Here is a 23,115-nt window from a genome sequence, read left to right on the forward strand (position 1 = left end):
ATCTAGACAAATATTTTTTGTTTAACAATGAAATTATTTTATCATAGAGTTGTATGGAGATTAGGTTTTTCTTGAAGTTCATTCTTCCTTTTAGAGAAAATAAAATTGATTTTAATGCTATCCAATTCCAGTAGTCAAAATAAAAGTGATGCAACAGATCTCACATACTTTGAATTTTGAGACTGTAACGACCTCTTCATGTATGTATAATTATATCAGGACCCCAGGGAGAAGACAATATTCAAAATGTTAAACAAAAAAATCAAGAATTGAATAATAATTTTTAGTTGTTTTTGTTTTTATAATCTTGAAGTCAGAGTTGGTGGAAAAATGGGCATTTATCTAAGGTCAACCTGTGTTCTTTCTTTTAGATATAAATTTAAGAAATTAGTTATTGTGTCTGGAATGTTTAATTAAAAATTGTGATACAAGGAACTTATGAATCATATAAGAAAAGAAAGTAAGTGTTGGCTAGTAAATGTTGTTAAATATTTACATAAAAACAATATAAATGCATGATTGATGACGGATGAGGCAGAGTTGAATTATTACAACTCTATGTGAAATTTTAGTTTGCAGTTTTCCACTTTCAATATGAAATCAGTTACTTCTTCAAATCTCTCCCAAATTCTATTCCCCATATAACATTTCTTAGCCCTACATTAAAGATAAACAAAACCTAAACCTTAATCAATTCATTTAATAAATACGCATTGAGTGCTTATTGGCCAGGTACTGTTCAAGCTAATGAGTGTACAATGATGACAAAAACAGCCACGGTTCTTGACTTAATGGAGTATACAGTCTTGTGAGGAAAATAAAAATTAAATAAATAAATAACCACAACATGCCAAGTATTATTGAGAAAAGGAAAAAATGAACTGAGAGAAAACATATTGTGTGCTGAGAATGAGAAAGGATTCAAGTGATGAGGAAGGCTTCTCTAAGAAGGTGATATTTAACATGATCCATGAAGTGAGTAAAGGAATCTGCAATGTAAAGGACCAACGGTCAGAGAAAAGAGCATTCCAGAAAGAGCCCACCACACCCACAAAACTTCCAAGACAGGGACCTTCAGGGAACCAAGGGAAGACCAGTGTGGCTGGAGAAGAGTGAACAGGGAACAGAGTGCTCTGGGTGTGGGAAGACTGAGCTGGTCATGCACTGTCTTACCAACCATATTAAGATGTTTGAACTGAAGTGAAAATCAGTGGGAAGCCATTAAATGGTTTCAATAGAAGACATACATGCCAATTTTCAAAGATGACACTGAGGTAAAATCAATAGAACATGCAATAGGTCAAACGCAGTGGTTAGTGCAGAAGGAGAAATATACAATGCTTGAGAAAGTCTGGGAAAGATGGCCCTCGTTACTGAGATATGGAAGACTGTGGGAGGAGCAGGCTCCAGAGGATATTCACATTCTGTTTGGACATGTTCAGTCTGAGATTCTATGAGACATCTAAGAGGAGATATCAAGCGGCAACAAAGTGTGTAAGACCAGAGCTTCAAAGAGTGGTTGTAGTGGAGATCTGAAACAAACAACTAACAAAAGTCAGAGGCAATTTAATGACCCAATAGTGTTGAAACCAACCTCCTACATAAGATAATTGTTCTATAATTTAAAAACAACAGGGTACATTCCATAGAGCATGCAGAAAAAAATGATGAAAGGAATAGACTGGCTGTCTAGAGTAGCAGTGATTTTGGCCCCCAGAAAATGTTTGATAACAACCTGAAGGCATTTTAGATGTCACAATGGGGGAAAAGGGTGCTAGTGGCATTTTGGGGTAAGGATCAGGAATGGTGCTAAATATCCTACAATGCACAGGACAGTCCTTCACAACAAATATTATGGCCCCAAATGTCAATAGTGCTGAGGATGAGGGAAATCCTAATTTAGGCCTAAAAAACTTTTACACAACCACTTGGTCAATGTCAGTGAGGTTACAGTACATGAAATTTCTTTTGCTCTGTGAGTGTGATTCCTTACTTGACAAAAAAGAGAGACAAGGAGAAGAGCAATGTGGAATTAAGAATCTAAGGTGATGCACGATAAAAGGTTTACACACAAGGAGAAGGGGTCTCATGTATCACACCACCACCTTTTTTAAAAAAAATAAATTTTTATTGATTTTTCACACAGAGGAAGGGAGAGGGATAGAGTTAGAAATATCAATGAGAGAGAAACATCGATCAGCTGCCTTCTGCACACCTACTGGGGATGTGCCTGCAACCAAGGTACATGCCCTTGACTGAATCGAACCTGGGACCTTTCAGTCTGCAGGCTGACGCTCTATCCACTGAGCCAAACCGGTTAGGGCTCACACCACAACCTTTATGCTCATTACCCCGCCTTACCCCCAGTCCATACCTGCAGAAGCCTGTAAGTTTTTCCAGTCAGGAAAGTGGAGTTCCAGTTACTATAACTCCCCTCCCCATATCACAGCTCCATGAGTGAAAGTGTGAAGTGCAAATGACACATCTTACAGTCACCAAATGCAGGGTAAGAATGATGGCCTTGAGGTGGGGAGTAGGATATGGTGGTATGAGAAGGTGAAATGCCAAAGAAGTAAAAAACAGAGAAGTGGCAGTTAAAAGGAGGTATATTCTGCATATATGCAAATAATTTTGAGGAGGGTATGGGAAGAAAGCTAGCATTGTACCAGTACTGTTCCCAGTTAAATCTGGAAGCCGTGAAAGGGAACTATCTGTATCACAAGAATGACCAGTTCAAATATGGCTACACCCACTTTTCTCTAGATGCCATTTGCTTGGAAAATCATTTTCCACCCTTTCACTTTTGGACATTGGTATCAGAGAAGATTTTATGAATTTGACCTCAAAGACAAGGGAAGTAAAAGCAACAATAAGTGAATGGGACTATATCAAACTAAAAAGCTTCTGCACAGCAAAATAAACTGCTAACAAAACAGGAAGGCAACCAACAAAATAGGAAAAGATGTTTGCAAACAGCTCCAACAAAGGGGTGAACATCCAAATATATATAAAGAATGCATACAACTCAACAACAAAATACAATCCAATTTAAAAAATGGTCAGAGGATCTGAACAGACCCTTCTCCCAAGAAGACATGCAAATGGCCAACAGATATACGAAAAGATGCTCAACTTCACTAGCTATTAGAGAAACGCCAATCAAAACTAAGATGTGATACCACCTCACACATGTTAGAATGACTACTGTCAACAAGCCAAGTCATAACAAGTATTGAAGAGGCTGTGGAGAAAAAGGAATACTCATTCCCTGCTGGTGGGAATGTAAACTGGCAGAGCCACTATGGAAAACAGTATGGAGGCTCCCCAAAAATTAAGAATAGAGTTATCACATGACCCAGCAACCCCTCTTCTGGGTACCTACCTGAAGAAAAATAAAAACATTTATTTGCAAAGACATATGCACCCCTATGTTTATTTCAGCAATTTTCACAGTGACCAAGACATAGAAACAACCAAAGTGTCTTTTAACATATTATAGGAAAAAATATGCGGTACATATATACAATAGAATACTACCCAGTCATAAGACAAAATACTGCCATTGGCAACAGCATGGCTGGATCTTCATCCTTTACTGTGACCCGACAGGCCAAAGTTTGCCTCTTTTGAGTTATCCAGTAACATGAATTTTATGGAAAAATACAAGATTAATAAAAAACCTTTCTAAGACTGTTAATGAAGGTGTGCGATCAGACAAGTCTATTAACTGTTAGCACATTTAATGAGTACTTAAGTAATATTATTAACAGCCCAATAATTAGACCTCTTTGCCACACACACAAAAATATCTAAGTAACAGGGTCATAATTTCCGGCAACACTGGTTACAGGTGCTCTGGTCTTAACTGTTTTTTATTCTTTCCCCTTAATTTGAGTAAGCCAGAAATAATGAGCAAATGTGACCCTTCCTGGAATGCATCATTTAATTTATTTTCAAAAATGGCACAGGTGGAATCCAGCAGTTTCTTGGCAATGTATTGAGGTAGGATCCAAGAAATACAAAATATTCCATCAATTATCAACTAGGATGAGATGCACAACAAAGTTCCCCACATTGTTTTTACCCCCAGGGTGTGATTTGGTTAAAGAGCAGCCCCAAACATTATTCAGTTATGAAGAAAAGAATGCACTGCTGTGCAGATAGAGTTCAAATTTCCCCGAAGAGCAAAAGTAGTGGATGTGAGAACTCTACTGTGAGGACCCTGGTGTCTGCAGAGCAGTCGCTGATCAGAAAAGGTCATTGCTACAATCTGTCCACTTTGCAGTGCAAGCTTCCCTATAAGGGTAAGAGGATAGAAAGGAATGGGAAATGTGAGATTACTCCCACATCTTGACACGTTAAGTATTCTACAGAGGACTGAGACATTGGGGTGGCGGTTGCTGTTGTTATAAATTAACAAACTGTTTGTGTACCCTCGTAATTCCATAATGTTCAGAGAAGCTGAGAGGTGCTCTAGGATGGACCTTCCAATGATGCCACTTCTGTAATAGAAACTTTTCAATGTCTAAAAGTAAAACCTCAACTTCCAAATTGAGCTCTCAAGGTCTCCCATAAACTAATCTGGATCTGCCTTTCCAAGATTTCCCCCCAACACGGTCACTCAAGGAAGCTGTATGTGTGTGGGAGGAGCAAGCTTTCCTCTTTCCTCAAGGCTCTTCCTGCTGGTCTAATAATCAAATAAACGTGAGACAGAGTAACAAGAGAAAATAACCAAATACTTACATATGTATGAGAACCCTGTACACATAAGAGAGTCTGAGACCCTGCATAGAAGAGAGGTTTGAAGATAGACAGGGGGACTGAGGTACCGTATATAAGACATCCTGAGCTAGGGATGAGGTGAAGTGCCCCAGGGCTTCAAAAGGTCACTGCAGGATGATAAGAAGAGCAGATCTTTAGTAAAAAGAAGCTTGCCCTGCCCTGTAGGTCAGAAAAAGTTATCTCTGATCATCTCTTGTGGGCAAGGCCCCTAATTCAAATTCCTCTAGGTAGTCAGTCTCAAAAGCATGTTCTGTACTTTCCTAAATCTAAGGTGTCAGGGATGAATTTTTTCTTTGCTCAAAGTGCCTTCTCCCCACTGAAAGGCACCCTCTAACTCTGACTGCTCACATTTCATTCATCTGGCAAAAGCCCTCAGTAACTTCCAGGGAAGGAGAAAAGCACTGCTATATATGACACACGTTCATGTGATATACAAGTGCAGACACACGTCTGTGAGTAGTTCTGTGGATAAAATAGAATCAGACACACATGGGTTCAAATCTTAGCCCTGCTTCTAGTTATGGTTTCTTAAGCAGATTTAATTCTATTATGTGAGACTCAGTTTACTCAGCTGTAAAGTGACGATGGCAATACCTAATTATACCAATATTGTGAGAATAAAAGTAGCGTACTTAGAGTCTCTGGATTATAACAGGACCCCAAAAGGAATATCATTAACAATATCATCATTTCTTTAAGAATGAAATGAAATTAACTGGCAATGGCTTCTGAAAATAATTTATTTCAATTGAATTTAAAATTTAAATTAAATGTATGTCACTTACTATTTGGGACAGTGGAGGAATAAAATCAAACAAACCAAAGCAGCACAATGAGGAAGAAAATTGAAATTTCAAGAAATAAGACAACCTTGGAAGCAGGTGGGAGAAAGGCCATTCTTCCTTTGATGAGGGGAGTCAGTACTTCCGTAGTCAAAATAACTATATATCACACAGTTTAAAAGTAAAAAATACATAAGTTTAAAAATCTAAATAAAATATCTTCACTGTTTTATGCCCAAAATGTCATACCTTATTTGCTTCTCAGAATAATAACTGCCTTTTCTTCTCTTTTTAAATCTCTTTTCAAATTTATAGGTTGTTTACTGATCCCTCTCTTGTTTTGAAACTGTGCACGCAGATCACTCTTCTAATGTATGTGTTACGTGGGTTTACTTGTGAGTACATGGCCTATCTTTCCTGGGGATCTTAAAACAATTTCTAGAAAGATGGTGGGAAGGGGGAATCTTGGGTTCCACCCCGGGGGAAAACCCTGAGAGTGAGGCTGGCGTCCTCACCCCCACCTGTGCTGGTGGTTGCTCCCTTCCTCCTCCTGCTTGCAGACCGGGAGAACGGGAACGTGAGCCTGTTTCCAACATGTCTGAGTCCGTGGCCTCATTTCTACAACACCTTCCCCAAGCTATTCTCCACTTGAGAGCGGGAGCAGGCTTATGCTACGGAGAGAATTACTCACAGGCGCTGGTCAATGGTTTCTTTTCCCATTTGTCCCAGTCTGTCCACAGAAGGAGATTTAACAAATAAATGTGGTCATCTTTACCCTCAGGGAAATTATCATCTGTAGGTAGGAAAATGTGTAAATGTGCAACGACAAAGAATGTGTGACAGCTATTGTACATTTAAGGAGCCAATTTCATCCTCCCCTCCCCTTGTTTTCTCATTTCATGTCTACAAATTTCCCCAGTGCTCCTTAGAATTACAATCTTCTTGGGGACATAATTGTGACTACTTTGGGGATTGTTGCCAGTTTGCTTATTTGTTGAATCTCACAGAGAATTTATAAATGATTGTAAACAAAAGAGGTATATATTAAAAGTATGTCTTTGACTTTTCATCATTACCCCCAAATAAGTGGTAGGAAGGCACCCTTCCCCATGAGATCCTAATTAACATTTAGGGCTAGATGCTAAGTAAATCTTGGGATCACTATGTGTTTTAAATGGAAACAAAACAGCATTCCAATGGTGTTCCAAAACACTTAATTTGGTCTTCTAATTCCCTGTTAAACCAAAGTGGTAAACAATCTTTTCTTCCAGTCGCTTCCTCTCTCATGGCCACCACTGACGCAGACATCAGCTGGAAGAGAGGCCTCCAAGGATTAGGTAGTGCGCATTATACGCAACTTGGCAGCCACTTGTAAACTCCAAAAGGAGTAAATCAAACATCAGTGACCAATTGTGAAGCCGAATTGCTTCCTCTTTTTAATTTTCTCACAAGTCTGTTTCAATTCAGCTTCCCTTCCCCCAAACTGCAGCCACTCCTGACGGAAGTCTGTTCTCTCAGACTAGCTTCTATTTAGGAACGGCTTATATTGTTGTTCTCAAGCCTATTAATAACTTAGAAAGGAGTTACACATGCTGGATTTTAAACACCACCACCAATATTTTCCTGTGGTATTTTCGCTGTATTTCTCTATGCTCTGATTTCTATCTTTACCTCAAGAATATAAATTCACAAAGTAAAATCATGGGAAATATGTACATGATATATTTCCTACAGTTACGCAGTTCAAGATATTGCAATTTCAATGTAGTTTCTTTTTTTCTGAATTTTGTCCCTGGGGCTACATGATGGGCATAAAAAACATAGTGTTGTATTAATATTTTTATATAAGTTTAAATATTGCAATATATAAAGCTATATTGATTTATACCTTTATGGGTGTTTAACATATGATTGCAGCAGATTGTAGGTGAAGTAACATTGAAAAAACAAACTCTATACCAAATTAGCTTTTTTGTATTTGTTCACTTGAACAAATAAAAGAGTTCATTGGGGTTGTTATGAGGAATTATTCTTTAAAATATGAAGTAGCTTTTTATCTTAATGCATAATGAATGACTCAATTACTATGAGGTATTACCTCTGCATCAATAAAAAACAAAAATAAAAAAGCTGAAACCTCTGTGACACCTTACAGAATAGAGATTTGTTTTTTTTGAGCAGTTAGTACAGAACTGGGTACATTGGCCTCTTCCGTTTAGACTATTTAAAACATTTCTAAGAAAAATTCTCATAAGACATGAAAATGTATCTGTGGCACCCAAATTTTTATCCTTGAAAAACCTATAAAAATTTCTAGTTTCTGTTGCTTCCCCAAATATGAGTTCTGCTCAGCTCTGGACACTCCATCTCTCCCAGGTATGCAGCAGAAGTAATTCTCACCACCAACTCTTCACCAGTGGAAAGGTCCCGGAAGTCTTGCAAAATACACAGAATATAATCCAATGAAAGCAATGCTTTTTCATCACTAATTCTGCCAGACACAGCCCATTCCTCTGTCTTTACTAATGTCTGTATTTTAATTATCTGTAGATTTTACATGGTAAAGACTTCTCATCTTTCAAGATAGCTTAAGCATTCTCATCTCTATAAAGATTTTCTTGACCCCACCCTTTGCCCTAGATATAATTAATAACTCACTTTTTTTTGTTCCCACTGTGTGCTATAGAGACTGCTATCAAATGCCTATAACACTCTATTGTATTCATTTATTTACATGTTTACTCCATTCCTAGACTATAAATTGTTCCAGGTTCTAAACTGTGCCCTATTTATCTTTCTGTCTGCAGTTCCTAGCAAACAGCCTGATACATTACATATGACACTAAATATTTATAGAATGGGAACAATAGATGGCTGTTGTTTAAATTTAAATTAGGCTCCCACAAGAACATCAGAAAATTCTTTTTACTTTTTTTTTTTTACCTAGAGAAAGAGCAGAGTTTTCTGCTGTTCTGATTAAGACTGAAAACAGGAGGTGGAAGACAGACTTGCTTGTCCTCGTCTGACTTTTCTATCCTGTATAATAAAAGGCTCATATGCAAATTGTCCCCTCAGGAGTTCTACTGGGAGACCAGGAGTTCGATTGCTCACTATGATGAGCACTGACCACCAGCGGGGGGTGGGAGGGGGTGCAAAACATGGCAGGCGACCAGCAGTGGTGGCAGGGCACTGAGGGAGCAAGGGAAGGAGGAGGTGGGGACGTGTGGAGGTGGGGAACCTGATTTGCCCTAATCGGCGGCCAGGCCTAGGGACCCTACCTGTGCATGAATTTCGTGCACTAGGCCTCTAGTATTCACATAAGAGTCTTCAATAATTAACCCTGATAAATATTTTCAAAAGAGCAATTCCCAATCTGTAGAGTTGAAGGTTGCTCAAGTGTGGATTGTTTGTGTAAGACAGGCCATTTTCATGGGGTCTCACAAATACCTAGTGAGTTAAGAGTAATGATGACCATGATCTGAGTTAAAACAGTAACAATCCAGCTACTCTGACTTCCTCGGGTTAATCTCTTAGACTCCTCTGGCCTTTGTACCTCTGTGGAGTGAAGAAAATGCTTATATTACCCATTTAAAAAAATATTTATGGAACACTTCTCTAGGCAGATTCAAAGGAGCAAAGAAAATTAACCAGTACTTTCACTTTTTGTCTCAAGATTTCCAAGGTACAAACAATATACTTTTTAAATATACTTTAATTTTTTTAAATTTGTTTTTGGAGGAAATAGGGTTTTGTGATTATTGTATCTCATTAACTCACTTGCTTTTAAAAAAAATCAGGCATTGTAATTAATGCTTTCAGCTACTCATAAGTTAGAACATATGGTACCAGATATAATAAACCCAGAAACTAACAGCACATTAATAATTATAAACATGACCTAAACATGGAAGGATTATTCATTATGTGTAAACATATGCCCTAATGACAACATACTATCAATATTATAGCCTTGTTATTTATATCTTTAGCTTAATGGCCATGTATTAATTACTTTGGCACTATAGGCATTTACTAGTTAACTATTTATTAGAATTAGCTATTAAAATTAGTTATTATCTATCTTGAGTGTCTATACTCAATCTTAACACAAAATGTTATCACTATGGAATATAGAAAGATCTTAGTTAACTAAACTTTTTCAATATACTACAAAATTTTTTTCTATCATCTCTATCCTTGCTTCTCAACAAGAAGCTAATAAAGCTGCTTTAAGAGGCAAATCTCTATCCCCACAATACATCTATAAGTTTCAGAAATCTTCATGTTTGCTATCCAACTTGACTGTAGGAGCATCAACCCAAACTCAGGAATCTGGTTTCCATAGTTTGCCTCTCACTTCAATGTGCATCTCACCTCTCTCTACCCACCAGCCACCATCCTTGAGCCCTTGTTTGTTTCCAGGGTTTTCTGAAGTGAGGAGAGCCATGTAACAAAGGCTCTGGGAGCAGCAAGGGTTTTCTAGGAAGTTCCCAATCAGAAATCAGAATGTGTTTTAACATGAAGAAAAATTATAAAGCACAGTTAGGGCCCATAATAACCAGATTAAGTGTTAAATGGACTTTGGTGGCTGGCTTGGATCTTAACTTCTCTTTATAACTATTTTTTTATGAAAAAACTAATTATGAACTGTACATGTTTAAATTATAAACCAAGATTTATAATGCAATTTGTTTATAAGTAGTACACCACTACAGCATTACAATTCTTTAAGAATATGACTATTGCCAAACCGGTTTGGCTCAGTGGATAGAGCGTCGGCCTTCGGACTGAAAGGTCCCAGGTTTGGTTCCGGTCAGGGGCATGTACCTTGGTTGCGGGCACATCCCCAGTGGGAGGTGTGAAGGAGGCAGCTGGTTGATGTTTCTCTCTCATCAATGTTTCTAACTCTCTATCCCTCTCCCTTCCGCTCTGTAAAATATCAATAAAATATATTTTTAAAAAAAAGAATATGACTATCTTTCTAAAGTTTGATTTTTCTTGAAGGAATTGAATATATAGAAAGAGCTTCTTTTCTTGAAAAATGACGATAGATTAGTTTTAAATTGCTGAAGAATGTTTTTTTAGGGGCAAGCCTACAATTTCCTTTCACCTCATTGCTTTTCTCATTATTTTAACCAGTTTTTATTGAAAATCTAGTATGTGCCAAAAAACTTTTATGGGTGCTAGAAACCAGCAATGGACAAAACAGGCGATTCCTGATCTAATGGAGTTTACATTCTAGGAGGTGGGAAGTAGGGAGTAAGGAAGGGTACAGAATATAATAAAGGAATAAGAGATTTCAGAGATTGATAAATAACATATAACATGATATAAATATAACAGTGATATGAAATTGTAGGGGAGGCTCTTCTGGGGTGATAATATGTGAGCTAAGTGTGAGTGAGGGATGGATGAATGAGTATATATAAATGAGCAGAACACTGGTGCACAACTTTCCAGGCTTAGGGATTAACTGAACCCAGGACCCAGGACAAGAAGGAGGTGGCAGGTTTAAGGAACTGAAAAGTGACCATTGTGGCTGGTGCTGGGTGAGTAGGGAGAGATGGTAGGAGATGAGATGAGAGTAGGCAGGGATGGTCCTCAAGGGCCTGCTGGATGGAGTCAGATGTTCCTTTTTTATCTGCAATAGGAAGTCCCTGAAGGGTTTTTTAGGTGGGAGAATGGCTTTAGTTGATTTAGTCTGTAAAAGGTCTGCTCTGCTGCTGAAAAGATAACAGATTAAAAACTATGGGCAACTAGTTGGGAGGCTACTTGCCATAGAAGACAGATGGCTTAAATAAGCATAATAACAGTAAAGACTGATAGAAGGGGACACAACTGGGATATAGTCTAGAAGCAGAGAGAGGAAATGCATTTAATTCCCAAACATGGTTAACTCTATGCATAATGTAAAAGGAAATCTATCCTGAAAAGTTTTAGAAATATGCAAAAGTGAGAATATGTACTCAGAGGGTGACTTTCATTTAACTTTGATTTCTGTCTTCCAGAAAGGGCTAAGGCATAAATGGTAGGGTTGGGGCTTAGAGCTGAGGTCTGGGTTGCTATAGAATTTTACAGCTTCCACGCCAAATCCCGTATAATCGCTCGCACATGCCATTTTCTGCAAACAAAATTTGGCCACGAAATTCATTTGGTTGTTGATATGTGACATGTACATTTAAATTTGGCAATAACATTCACCCTTATAACCAAAACACAGAGCCTGAAACCAAGTCCCTCCCCGTTCCTGGCAGAACACAGAGTATATGTTTCTGGGAGATAGGATCCAAATAGGGCTCTGCCAGAAAGGTGGATCTAGATTGCACTCAACTAGCACGCCTCTAAGAAAGGCCTCTTTGCTTTTAGAACTGTTGCTATTTTGGCCCTCATATACCTTTGGCACAGAATATGATATAAAAAGAAGAGTCTCTTTGCTCAGGAACTTAAAGCTTATCTAGGCAGACAGGCAACTAAGACCTCTGTTGGTAGAGCTAGCCTCTAAAACTCAAAGGCACAACTTCTTGGGACTTACAGACATCTATGGAAATGTAAAATTCACCCATAAAATATTTCACAAAAGGAAGCAAGATGCCAGAGAGCTAAAAAAGAGATCGAAGGCAGGCCTACTAACATGATTAGTTCAGTAATAATGTTAATTATACCTCAATAAAGCTTAAAAAAATACATAAAATTGACTGTTGTGATGGGTACACAACTCTGTGAGTATACACTAAAAGCCATTGAACTACACACTTTAAATGGGTAAAATGTATGTTGTGTGAATTATATCACAACAAAGTTGTTAACACACACACACACACACACACACAACTATCTGCAAGAAACCATGCTGTTATGCTCCATGGAAGTGGAGGGAAAAGTCACCATTGAGGGGTTGGAAGGTGTCCTTCAAAGAGGGGTGGGAGGGAGATGAGGGCTTTGGAGTCAAGAGGCTACTTGATATGGGCAAGTAATGTAACCTTTTGGGGTCTCAGATTTCTCATATGCCATAGAGGCAATGATAATAATACTGATTATCTCACAGAGTATTGTAAGGATGGTATGGAATTATGCACATCAGTTGCTTATGGTAATCTTTAGCAGTACTTCGTATTTCATTAAATAATGTCTCTGTGTTTTTAAAATATATGCCTATTTCAAATTTCAAATGTATAGACATGCAGAAGTTCACAGCATATACACACACACATATATATGTACATACCCACACATTGTTTTTAAAGATGTTTTATTGATTTTTATAAAGGGAGGAAAGGTGAGGGAGATAGAAACATGGATGTGAGAGTGAAATACGGACTGGCTGCCTCCTGCACACCTCCTACCAGGGACTGAATCAGCAACCTGGGTGTGTGTCCTGACCAGGGATCAAACTGGAAACCCTTAGTGCATGGGACCACGCCTAACTAACTGAGCCACTCCAGCCAGGGCCACACATAGTTTTTTAAAAATAGGTATAGGCCCTGATGGGGGAGCTCCGTTGGTTAGAGCATAGTCCCAATACACCTAGGTTTCGGGTTTGATCCTTGGTCAGGACACATACAAGAATCAACCAATGAATTCATAAATAAGTGGAACAACAAATTGATGTTTCTCTCACTCACTCCTCTTTCTCTAAAACCAAAAAATAAAAATAAAATAGGTACATATAGGGTGTGGCAAAAGTAGCTTTATTGTTATGTGGTAAATAACACAATAATCTATACTAATAAAAGCATAATATGCTAATTAGACTGGGCAGCCAAATGACCTTCTGGACGTCATTCCAGACGTCCTTCTGGACAAAGTCGCAGTGGCAGAGGCTGAGGCAGAGGCGGTTAGGGGTGATCAGGCCGACAGGGGAGCAGTTAGGGGGTGATCAGGCTGGCAAGGGAGCAGTTAGGGGATGATCAGGCCGGCAGGGGAGCAGTTAGGGGTGATCAGGCAGGCAGGCAGAGGGGTTAGGGGTAATCAGGCAGGCAGGCAGAGGCAGTTAGGAGTGATCAGGCAGGCAGGGGAGCAGTTAGGGGCCATCAGGCAGGCAGGCAGAGGCGGTTAGGAGTGATCAGGCAGGCAGGGGAGAAGTGCAGGGGAGTCCGGGATTGGAGAGAGCGCAGGCCAGGATGAAGGACCCCCCTCCCTCCCATGCTCAAATTTCGTGCACCAGGCCTCTACTAAATAATAATACAGGAATAAATAATGTTTCATGTACTCACAACTGTAAACCTACTTTTATCCCACCCTATATGTATATATAAATATATATAGATAGATAGATATAGATACAGATATATAAAAATATATATAAATGTATAAACATATACTTTGTATATTTCCAATTATTAAAATTCTAACAATTCAAAAAAAGCAATAAAGACACAAACTTAGAAAATATCAAGATTGGGAAAAATTCTTATTTGCAAAATAGAAACAAAGCAAAATTAATACAGTGCCTACAGACAGTGCAGACCAACATAAAAACTTTCCTGGGACAGTAAAGCGAGAGAGGTATGGTAACAGGCATGAGCGAACCCACTACTTTGAAAGGGTGGGGCTGGAAAAACTGTTACCTCCCTTGCAGTTGATTTAAGAAAACCTCAAGAACCGAAACCCAGGCTTGGTTCTTCCGAAGGCATTAGGAAGCATTTGACTCAGAGCAGAACCCCAGGGGCCTCTGCCATGTCACGTGCAGCAGGGATCATCCTTGCACTCCTTGGCCCCTCCTCCCCCAGGCCTGTGTTTCGAGCTTTTTGAACATGATCTATTACCCTCTCAACAACACTGCAAGGCAGGCATTCGTATTGTTTTTCCAGTGACTTTTCCCATGCAGCTCAGGGATGGTACCCCAGCTGTTCTTCTAATTCCAAACCCAGGATTCTCTCCCCCACAGTCCACATGACGTAAAGTTCTTTAGAGCTATCATTAAACATTCACAAAAACAATTTTTTTCACATGCTGATTTTTCCCTAGTTAGGAACATCAAAAGGAGTCTTTAAAAAGTCAAGGGTAGTTTATGTTACTGAGGCTGCAATAAAAGATTCCAAACTGGTATTTTCTGGTAAAGTCTGGATTTGCCTCACAAATTTTCCTGGTAACAAAGCCATGTTGCAAACATGATAATGTCACTGTAGCCTCATTCAGAATATTACTCACTCTTTCTGTTGCTTTGCTACTTCAGCACTTGGGAAAGTTTGAATTTCCCAGTAGTGTGACCATGGTACTATTTTTGTATCTTCGGTGTCCACTTATTTTCAATTTAGTGAGAACAGTCTATGTTGAACTGAAATCTGAAAGCTTGTTTAAAAAAAGAAGCTGGATTTTATTATTAAAAGATTTTAAGAATGACAAATTTTGATAAAGGGAATGTATACTTAAGAAAGCAAAAATAAAATAACATTATTTCTTCTGAAATTCAATACTTTGTTCAATATTCAAGTTTCACTCCATTTTGAATACCATTATTGCCTTAAGTCCTCAAAGGAAATACTTATGACTATCAAAATATTAATATTTGGGGTTTGTAGAAAGGATTATACACTTGATAATCACTAGTTACATATTTATTTCATGATTGATTGTCAAGTTCACATAAAATTCAATAATAATAAAACCATAAAAATGCATGGTCATCAAAGAAATTTGGATTTAAGAAATAGGGGCCAGAGGGGGCCGGGAGGACTCCGACTAGAAGTCGAATTTCCTCCTACATATAACATGATTAGGTCAGGCACAATAGCAGGTGCCACTTGCCTAAGGCATAAAAAATTTAATAGCAATAAAAAGTATAAATAAAAATGTGGGCCAAAGAGAAATTTACTAATTCCTAAAACCCTTGCAGCTAACTTCTATAGAAAGTTCTCTTTCAAGAAAAGAAAAATACCAATGGAGGGTGGTGGGGCGGGAGGTGAGCAGACCTGCCCCCTCGGCCCGGTGGTACTGGGAGTTCCCGGGCCCCACTTCCCTTCAGCTTCTTATGATCAGAGGTGCCAGGTTCCCTCTTCCTGTGCCCCTAGTGTCCCCTTCCTCCGCTGCCCAAGTTTGCTCAGGTGTGGTCTGAAACAGCCTCTGCCACTTCCTCCCACTTACTCCGGAACCTTTTATGTCTAATTTTCATCCTCTCTCTCCAGTGACCTTGTTCTTGCCAAAAGGGAGGAGTATCTCTCACTGATGCTAAATCCTTCCATTTGCAACCTTTTTTTCTTCCTTGGCCTCGGAAACTTTAACTACACTTTAATTATTTCCTTCTCCTTCCATCCTTCCATTTGAAATCTTTTTTCTCCCTTGGCCTCAGAAACTTTAACTATGCTTTAATTATTTCCTTCTTATTCTACACGGCACTGTGTTTTAAACACATAGGTTTTGGAGCCAGACAAACTTGGGTTCGAATCCTTCTTCCGGCCACAATATTTCACCTATCAAGGTCAGGGCCGGTACCTGAAGGTCTCATAGTCCCATTTTTTCCATCTGTAAAACAGGAATGATAGCAGTACTCACCCCATGTAGTTGTTATAAGGAGTAAATAGGACAATACACATAAATTACTTCCATGTCATAAAGCAAGCCCCTAATGACATTAGCTATGGGTATTCTATAATCACAGGTTCTCTACACAACTTGTCTTAACCAACCAAGTTTACAGTGTCAGGACCTTCATGGTTATGTAACTAACATCTAAATCACTAGCTTAAATGTGCTATAGAAACTTTAAATCCCGGATACCCAAAACTGCACGTCTCCCTCTCCACCTATGAAACCTTCTGGCCTTTTCTACTGAACTCAAATGAAACCACAGGTTTCATTCACTTTAAAATCATCTCCCTCTTTTGATGACAGGGTAAATCTCATTAATTCCTGATTTATGAGGCAGCACAGCATTGGGGTTAAAAGGCAAGGACTGAAGCCTGGCTACTTATGTCCAAAACCAGTTCTATCACTACTATGTGACCTGGAACAAGTAACTTAAACTCTTTGTGTCTTGATTTCCTCATCTGTAAAATAAGTGTAATATTAGTACCTACCTCATCTAATGCTCGGTAACTACTATATTCATGTCTATTAAATAAAATTTGCAATGTGGACTTCTTATTGCTTTAAAGAGAGAAGTGAAACTGCAGAAGTTTTATAAAGCAAAACTGGTTTATTAGTTCTTATTCCTTCCTTGGAATTCTCATGGCCACAACCTTTGTCCAAGCTAACAACCAGGTGATGATAAAAGCTGCCCTCCCCGCCTCTCTAAACTGATCTCCCTAATTCCGGCCTCTCCTCTAATTCATTTTTCATTTAATCCCTAATTGCCAGATTAAGCCTTAAAAACACTCTTTTCATACTGTGCCTTTTTGGGCTAACTCCCTCGGTGACTCCCCTAGGTTCTCAGACAATGAGGGGTAACCGCCTGCCCTGGAGTGGGCTTTCCCATCTCCCCGTGCACATGCGCAGACGTCACCTAAACAGAACTCCCCAGGTTCACTCTGCTGTCCGTGTCTTCATTCTTGCACTTTTTCCTGCCCAGAATGTGCCACATTCTAAGTTTTCAAATCTTATACATCCTTCAACAACCAGCTCAGATTCCATAGCTCCGCGGAGCCCCTGCAAGGGGAGGCCCCCACCCGCAGCATATGGAGTACCACACGGTGCACAGAGAACTAGAGATCGTCATCTGGTTACAGAACACCTGGTTCTTGTCCTGAGGTGGCCGTTTTAGACTGTCATTTACATACTTCGCGGTGCTTATCTTGCCTGGTATTTCCCATTGCACAACCTCAGATTCAATGAAGTGAAAGTGGTTGAGTTCTTGGATGAATGATGGTCCTCACCTGGGATAAGTAGGACTTGCTCAATTTCTTCTTTGTTTTAATTTCATTACTGTATGCTTAAATGGGCATTCATGGTCATGAATGTGATAATATGTAGGCCACACTGATGAGCATAGCTATATTAGAGTAAAATAGTTTAATAACTGCAACTTAAATGCATATTCATATCTGTGTGCAGAGTGCTCCTTAGCCATGTTCAACAAATTAATCTTTACATGAAAAAAAGAGACAATTAAATACATCTGGTCTTTCTGTACAAAAATAAAAATAAAGGCCTTATGTACTTAATGCCATTAAAGTGGAGCACTCACAGCTCTTCATAAGAAAGAGGGTGAGAGGCTCATTATACGTTCTTTCCTCTGGTTTATTTTATGTCCAAAAACAACACTGGGAAGTTCTAAGAAGTGTGAAATGCTGTAAGACCAAAATAAAAGCCTTGTCAGTACTCTGAGTTGGACATTAGCTCACTTGTCTAAGAACCTTTCCTTTTCTTAGTAACCTGAGGGTGGGGGGAACCTCCCTTCAAAAGGAAAGATAAATGTTTGTAAATAATTTCAAAGGCAATGATACTTTATGAAAGCAAAATGACTTAGGGTGGTGAATATAACATAATATACAGATGATATATTACAGAATTTCACACTTGAAAAATGATATAATTTAATTAACTAATGTCACCCAAATAAATTCAATAAAAATAAAATAAAAAATGTAATTTCTTAAATTATTTTATAGTAAGGGAAATAGTTTGATAGTGTGGGTCTAGTAGTAATAACAACAGCACCAGAGCAGCAGCAGAAGCAGCAGCACAAGGACCAGAGATGCACTCAGTGATGATAGAGTTAACCTACTCTCTTAACAAGCGGGATCTGGAAACCCACCCCACACTTGATTCAGTGTCTGCATCTTAACAAGAGGCCGACCTTGAAGTTTAGGACATACTTTTCTAACACATTGACATCTGCACTAACATGCATATCATCACAAATGTTCTAGTGAATAAAGACCATTTGGGCTGTGCAAGTTCTCAATCCTCAAAGCAAGATCCAATTTTGATCCTTGTATTTATAACATATTTTTCTCTCTTTAAGTAGCAAAAGCAGAAATAGCCGTGGCCAATATGGCTCAGTTGGTTGGGCATTGTCCCATGCACTGAAAGGTTGCTGGTTCAATTCCTGTTCAGGACACATGCCCGGGTTGGAGGCATGCCAGAGGCAGCCAATCGATGCGTCTCTCTCACATCGATATTTCTCTCTCTCCCTCCCCCTCCTTCCCTTGCTCCATCCCTCGCTCCCTCCCTCCCTTCCTCTCTCTGTAAAAATAAAATTTAAAAATCTTTAAAACTCTTTTTTTAAAAGAGCAGAAATAATAAAGGTTACTCAGGTTAAAAAGTGATTAACCAAAACTTCCAACTAATGACAAGTCATCAAATTAATGAACATTTTATAATTTCCATCTTGCTCTGCTTCAATCCATAAAAAATATGCTTATTGGATACATGTTTTCTAACCTTCCACACAATGACTTTCTTGGGTTGGCATCTCAACAAGGCAGTGCAAGCTGCAGGGAAAGCAACCAGAAGAGTCAGTATTGGGAGGTCACATGAGGCTTCTGGCCTCAGTCACGTGCTGCCAATAATTCTCAGAGAGTCTAAAAAATGCTAGATATTCACAGCTAGAATGACATGACCTGCAGATTAAAGCAGAACCCACTGGCGGAGTAGCTGAGCATGGGAAACAAAATGACATTGCAAAATGACATCCCAAAATATTGCAGAATGAGGAAACTGCACAAGATACCAACTTGTGCTAAATTCCAGAAAATTGCTCTCTGAATTTTAAGGCAATTCCCTGTCCCTTCTTGAAGTGACGGCCTATGTCGCTAAAACTCCTGCACATCCAGTGGATACCAGAAATTTCTATGTAAGTATTTCCAATTTCAGATATCCAGTGTCATCTGAAGTCAGATGATGTATAGGCTGGCTGGTACACAAAATCATTTTTACATACACAAATTTGCTCTTCAGTTTCAGGAAATGTGCTTAAGCCATGCAAAGAAACAAAAGACAGAGGGAAAGAAAAACCCCACAAATATTCCACCCTGGTTAAGTTTATTAATCAGAGTAAATACAGTTTTATCTTATCATCATGTTTTCGATGAAGAAACTTCTGTTCTTTTTTTAGATTTGGAGAATTGCTTTTCCTGACAGAACCCCCCAGAACTGAAAACCCTGAACTGCAAACTTGTCCTTTGTCCTAGTTGTTTACCAGTCTTATCAGGCACACATGGGTTGGCAATGTGATTCTAAGATAAAAATTCCAAAGTTATAATTAGATGTTTTTCCGAGAAACATCTCCCAATGCCATGAAATTTGGTTGCTGTTTTTCACTTCATACTTGGAGTGAATGGTCTTATTTCTTGCCACTTAACCATTTTCTCTTAGATAAGTGAGAAATACTAACTTGGCACTGAAAAAAAAAGACATACTTTTAAAAAAGTAAATAATTCTGAAAATACAGAACTTATCTCAAAATTCCGCGACAGTCAATAAACCTGTTTTTCTATAACACACCTCTTGAGGCTTATAATAGCACAAATGTAATGAAAATAATATCATGCCCCTAAATGTAACTATAAATGATAAATGATAAAAGGTATATTCCAAACCAGGGATGTAAAAGCTTTCTTGTAGTGCTTATAGATTCATTAGTTCAATCCTGAACAAAGGGGATAAAAATAGAAAGGTAGGAAATCACAAATGTGCAGTTACTCTGTTGCAGAAGAATACTCTCTAGACAGTGAAAGAAGTGCTGGGAAAACATCTCATTTTCGACTGAACTCCATCTTTGCTAGAGACTGACACTGGTTGTGCAAAAAGAAAATCTTCTACTGCCACCTGCTGGTTAATGAGTCTCAAAGCAGCTAGAATAACATGTTAAAGGAGAACTTTTGATTTTTAAAGCAGGAAATATCTTTGCATTCTTATCTATATTTATCCATTTATGAATATCTATAGTAAATTTTATATTAAATTATGGACAGATATTAAATATCCTTTCTAGAAATAGAGAATTACAGCCAGAGCAGCAGTCTCCTGACTTCTCAGCGCCTCACTACTGACTCACTGAGGCCCACTCACTGCATTGAAAGAAGGTTAGAGACTACCCATTCCCATGCTTCCCTTTACCACAAAAGCCATTCAACTTAGTCCTAGGTCAGCAATAAAGATGTGAAACCAAATGGTCTTGGCAGACCTGTCTGCAGAGAATTCACAACTCAAATACTAGGTCAGCTCGAGAAGTTTCACTCCCTCGGCCAAAAAAAAATCACAGGCCAAATCTATATTTTGGGAGACTTCTCTAGAGGGAACCTAAAATCTAAGGATGTCAGCATAACCCTGATGGAGAATCCCAAACGAGAGATCAGCAGCTGAAACTGGATGGAATAGCCGTGTTGGTAAGAAAGATTCTGTAATTGGAGATATAAACATGATATTAAAATTCTGAAAGGGTGGGCTCAAGTTTCTGCTTCATTTCTTTTTCTGGAGAGTTTATAAATTTTACAAAGCCTTTGCTAAAAGGTTTTAAGGGCAACAATTATTCTCTTTCATTTAGAAGGTATTTTTAAAATCAAAGTAGTTAAGTAGACTGTTTTGAGAAAACAGTACTTTTCTATCAACAATATACCAATTCTCCCTGCCAAAAATAAACCATGAAGATTCTTTTTAATGTATTTCATAAGTCATAAGTTATAGGAATTTTCATGCCACACCATTTCATCTATTTTAAAAATATACTAAAAAACTTGGATTTGACTAACCATTTTCTCCAAAATTTATACAAAGTACAATGTGAATTAGAAAGCAATGTCCCAACATATAAATCCTGAGTTTTTCTTTCATTTCCCTAGACATGAGCAAATTTGTCTGCTAGGACACTGAAGAGTCGTCTGTAATTCTATGGTTCTATAATTAAGACTTGTACAAATTCAGCTGCCAAAAAATCACCAGAGTGGGTGGTGAATACAGCCAAGTAAACGCTAATTATGGAAGGCGGGTTTTCTAAGATGTTACAAGAAGCAAAGGCAAGATCAGACAACTAAGATAGTTACTACGGCAATATAAATAGTCTTGTCAAATTCAATGTAAGCCCCACTTTGGTAACAGCTGTTACCTCCCATAGTTCATAGGTACTTAAAAAAAAACAACCACAATCTGGGATCCTCTGCTTGGAATCCAGCACTTAATTTGTCCCAAAAAATAGTTATAAAAATTACACATGTCATTTTCACTCCTAGGACAAAAGAAAGAAGGAACAGAAGTCCAGTGTCCCAATTTTCCATTTTATATTTCAGTTCCTCCACTAATGTTATTTTTCAAAGTTCTGTTGGAGTTCAATAAAATGCCATTAACATTCTAAAACAGAGTGTGCAGATCATAAGTGTACAGCACAATAAATTTATCTAAATCAAACACATGCATATAACCAGCACCCAATCAAGCACAAACATTTTCTGTACTTCAGATGTGCCCCCACCCACCCAGAAAAGAGAACATTTTATTTTATATATTAAAAAATACTACACAGTTCTCTCAATAACATAATAGAGTATATTCTGACTGTCTGGATATGTAATTACAGCCTTTAAAGTATAAGTGATTATACCTTTTTGCTTTTACAAACATCTTTGCCCATCTCTCCCCTTAACAACAAGCTGAACCAATTCTATTAAATTATGGATAGATATCATATATCCATTTCTAGAAATAGAGAATTATAGCAGAGGGGCACAGTTCCCTGATACCTCCTCTATGAAGGCTTCCTTGACTTTCACAAAAAAATGACTTAAGTCCTCATCTATATTCACAGAGTAATTTGCAAATAGTCTATGTTTACATGTATCACACGGAATTATACTAATTTATGTGTACATCTATTTTCTAGACTGAGTATCTCATGGACAGAAAAGGCATTCAATCTTTTCATCTGCCTTCTGTGCTTAAAGCTGTACGCTTTAAACTGCATGCTAATGAATGACTCAATGTTTTTCACACTATTTCTTCTGCTGCAGACACCTGAACGATTTTTCAAACAGCAATGTTCTACCAAATTGTATTATATAATATTAAATGAAACAAAATATACTATCCAGATATTTTAATTTAGAAGGTATTTTTAAAATCAAAGTAGTTAAGTATACTTTTTTGAGAAACAGTATACTTAACTACTTTGTAAATATCACCTTAATGCCCTCCATATAATTTGCAAAAGTACATTTTATGCAAACAGACTAAATAACATGTCCTAATTTTAATACGTATACACATTAGTAAGATAAGTAGCATATATAAGTCGACAATACAATGCTTTGTGATATGCAGCAGCTATTTTCTTGTAAGCGATGATATAATACCTTTCTGTCAACCTTTTCAGGCCTGATGCTATCATTGCCTTTTACCCCTCTCCTTCTCCCACCCTCCTCCACCACAAAATTAAATGAGCGTATTTCGACTCATTTGAGATTATCCTTTACTTGCACATTCATTTCTAGGACTAGAGAAGAAAAAACACGAACATCTCATGAAAGTCAACACTTCCAGAGCTCCTACCTGTGTACCTAAGCTGGCTGCCATCATGTGAGTCAGAAGCTTAGCCGCAAACATGGAATACCTGGCACAGAAGATATGGGAAAGCACAGCCAGGCAGAGACCTGTGGGAACAAAAACGTCCATGTGTGGTTTT

General features: G+C 38.2%; 1 protein-coding gene across 1 annotated transcript in view; it reads right to left on the reverse strand.

Annotated features, from left to right (window-relative positions):
- Positions 1-23,115, reverse strand: part of ADGRV1 (adhesion G protein-coupled receptor V1) — a 424,156-nt gene that overhangs the window by 220,791 nt on the left and 180,250 nt on the right. Inside the window, 1 exon segment of the mRNA XM_023749230.1 lies at positions 22,983-23,083. Coding sequence (XP_023604998.1) covers positions 22,983-23,083 — 101 coding nt within the window.

This window comes from Myotis lucifugus, unplaced genomic scaffold, assembly GCF_000147115.1.
Source record: "Myotis lucifugus unplaced genomic scaffold, Myoluc2.0 scaffold_0, whole genome shotgun sequence".
Classification (NCBI taxonomy): Eukaryota; Metazoa; Chordata; class Mammalia; order Chiroptera; family Vespertilionidae; genus Myotis; species Myotis lucifugus.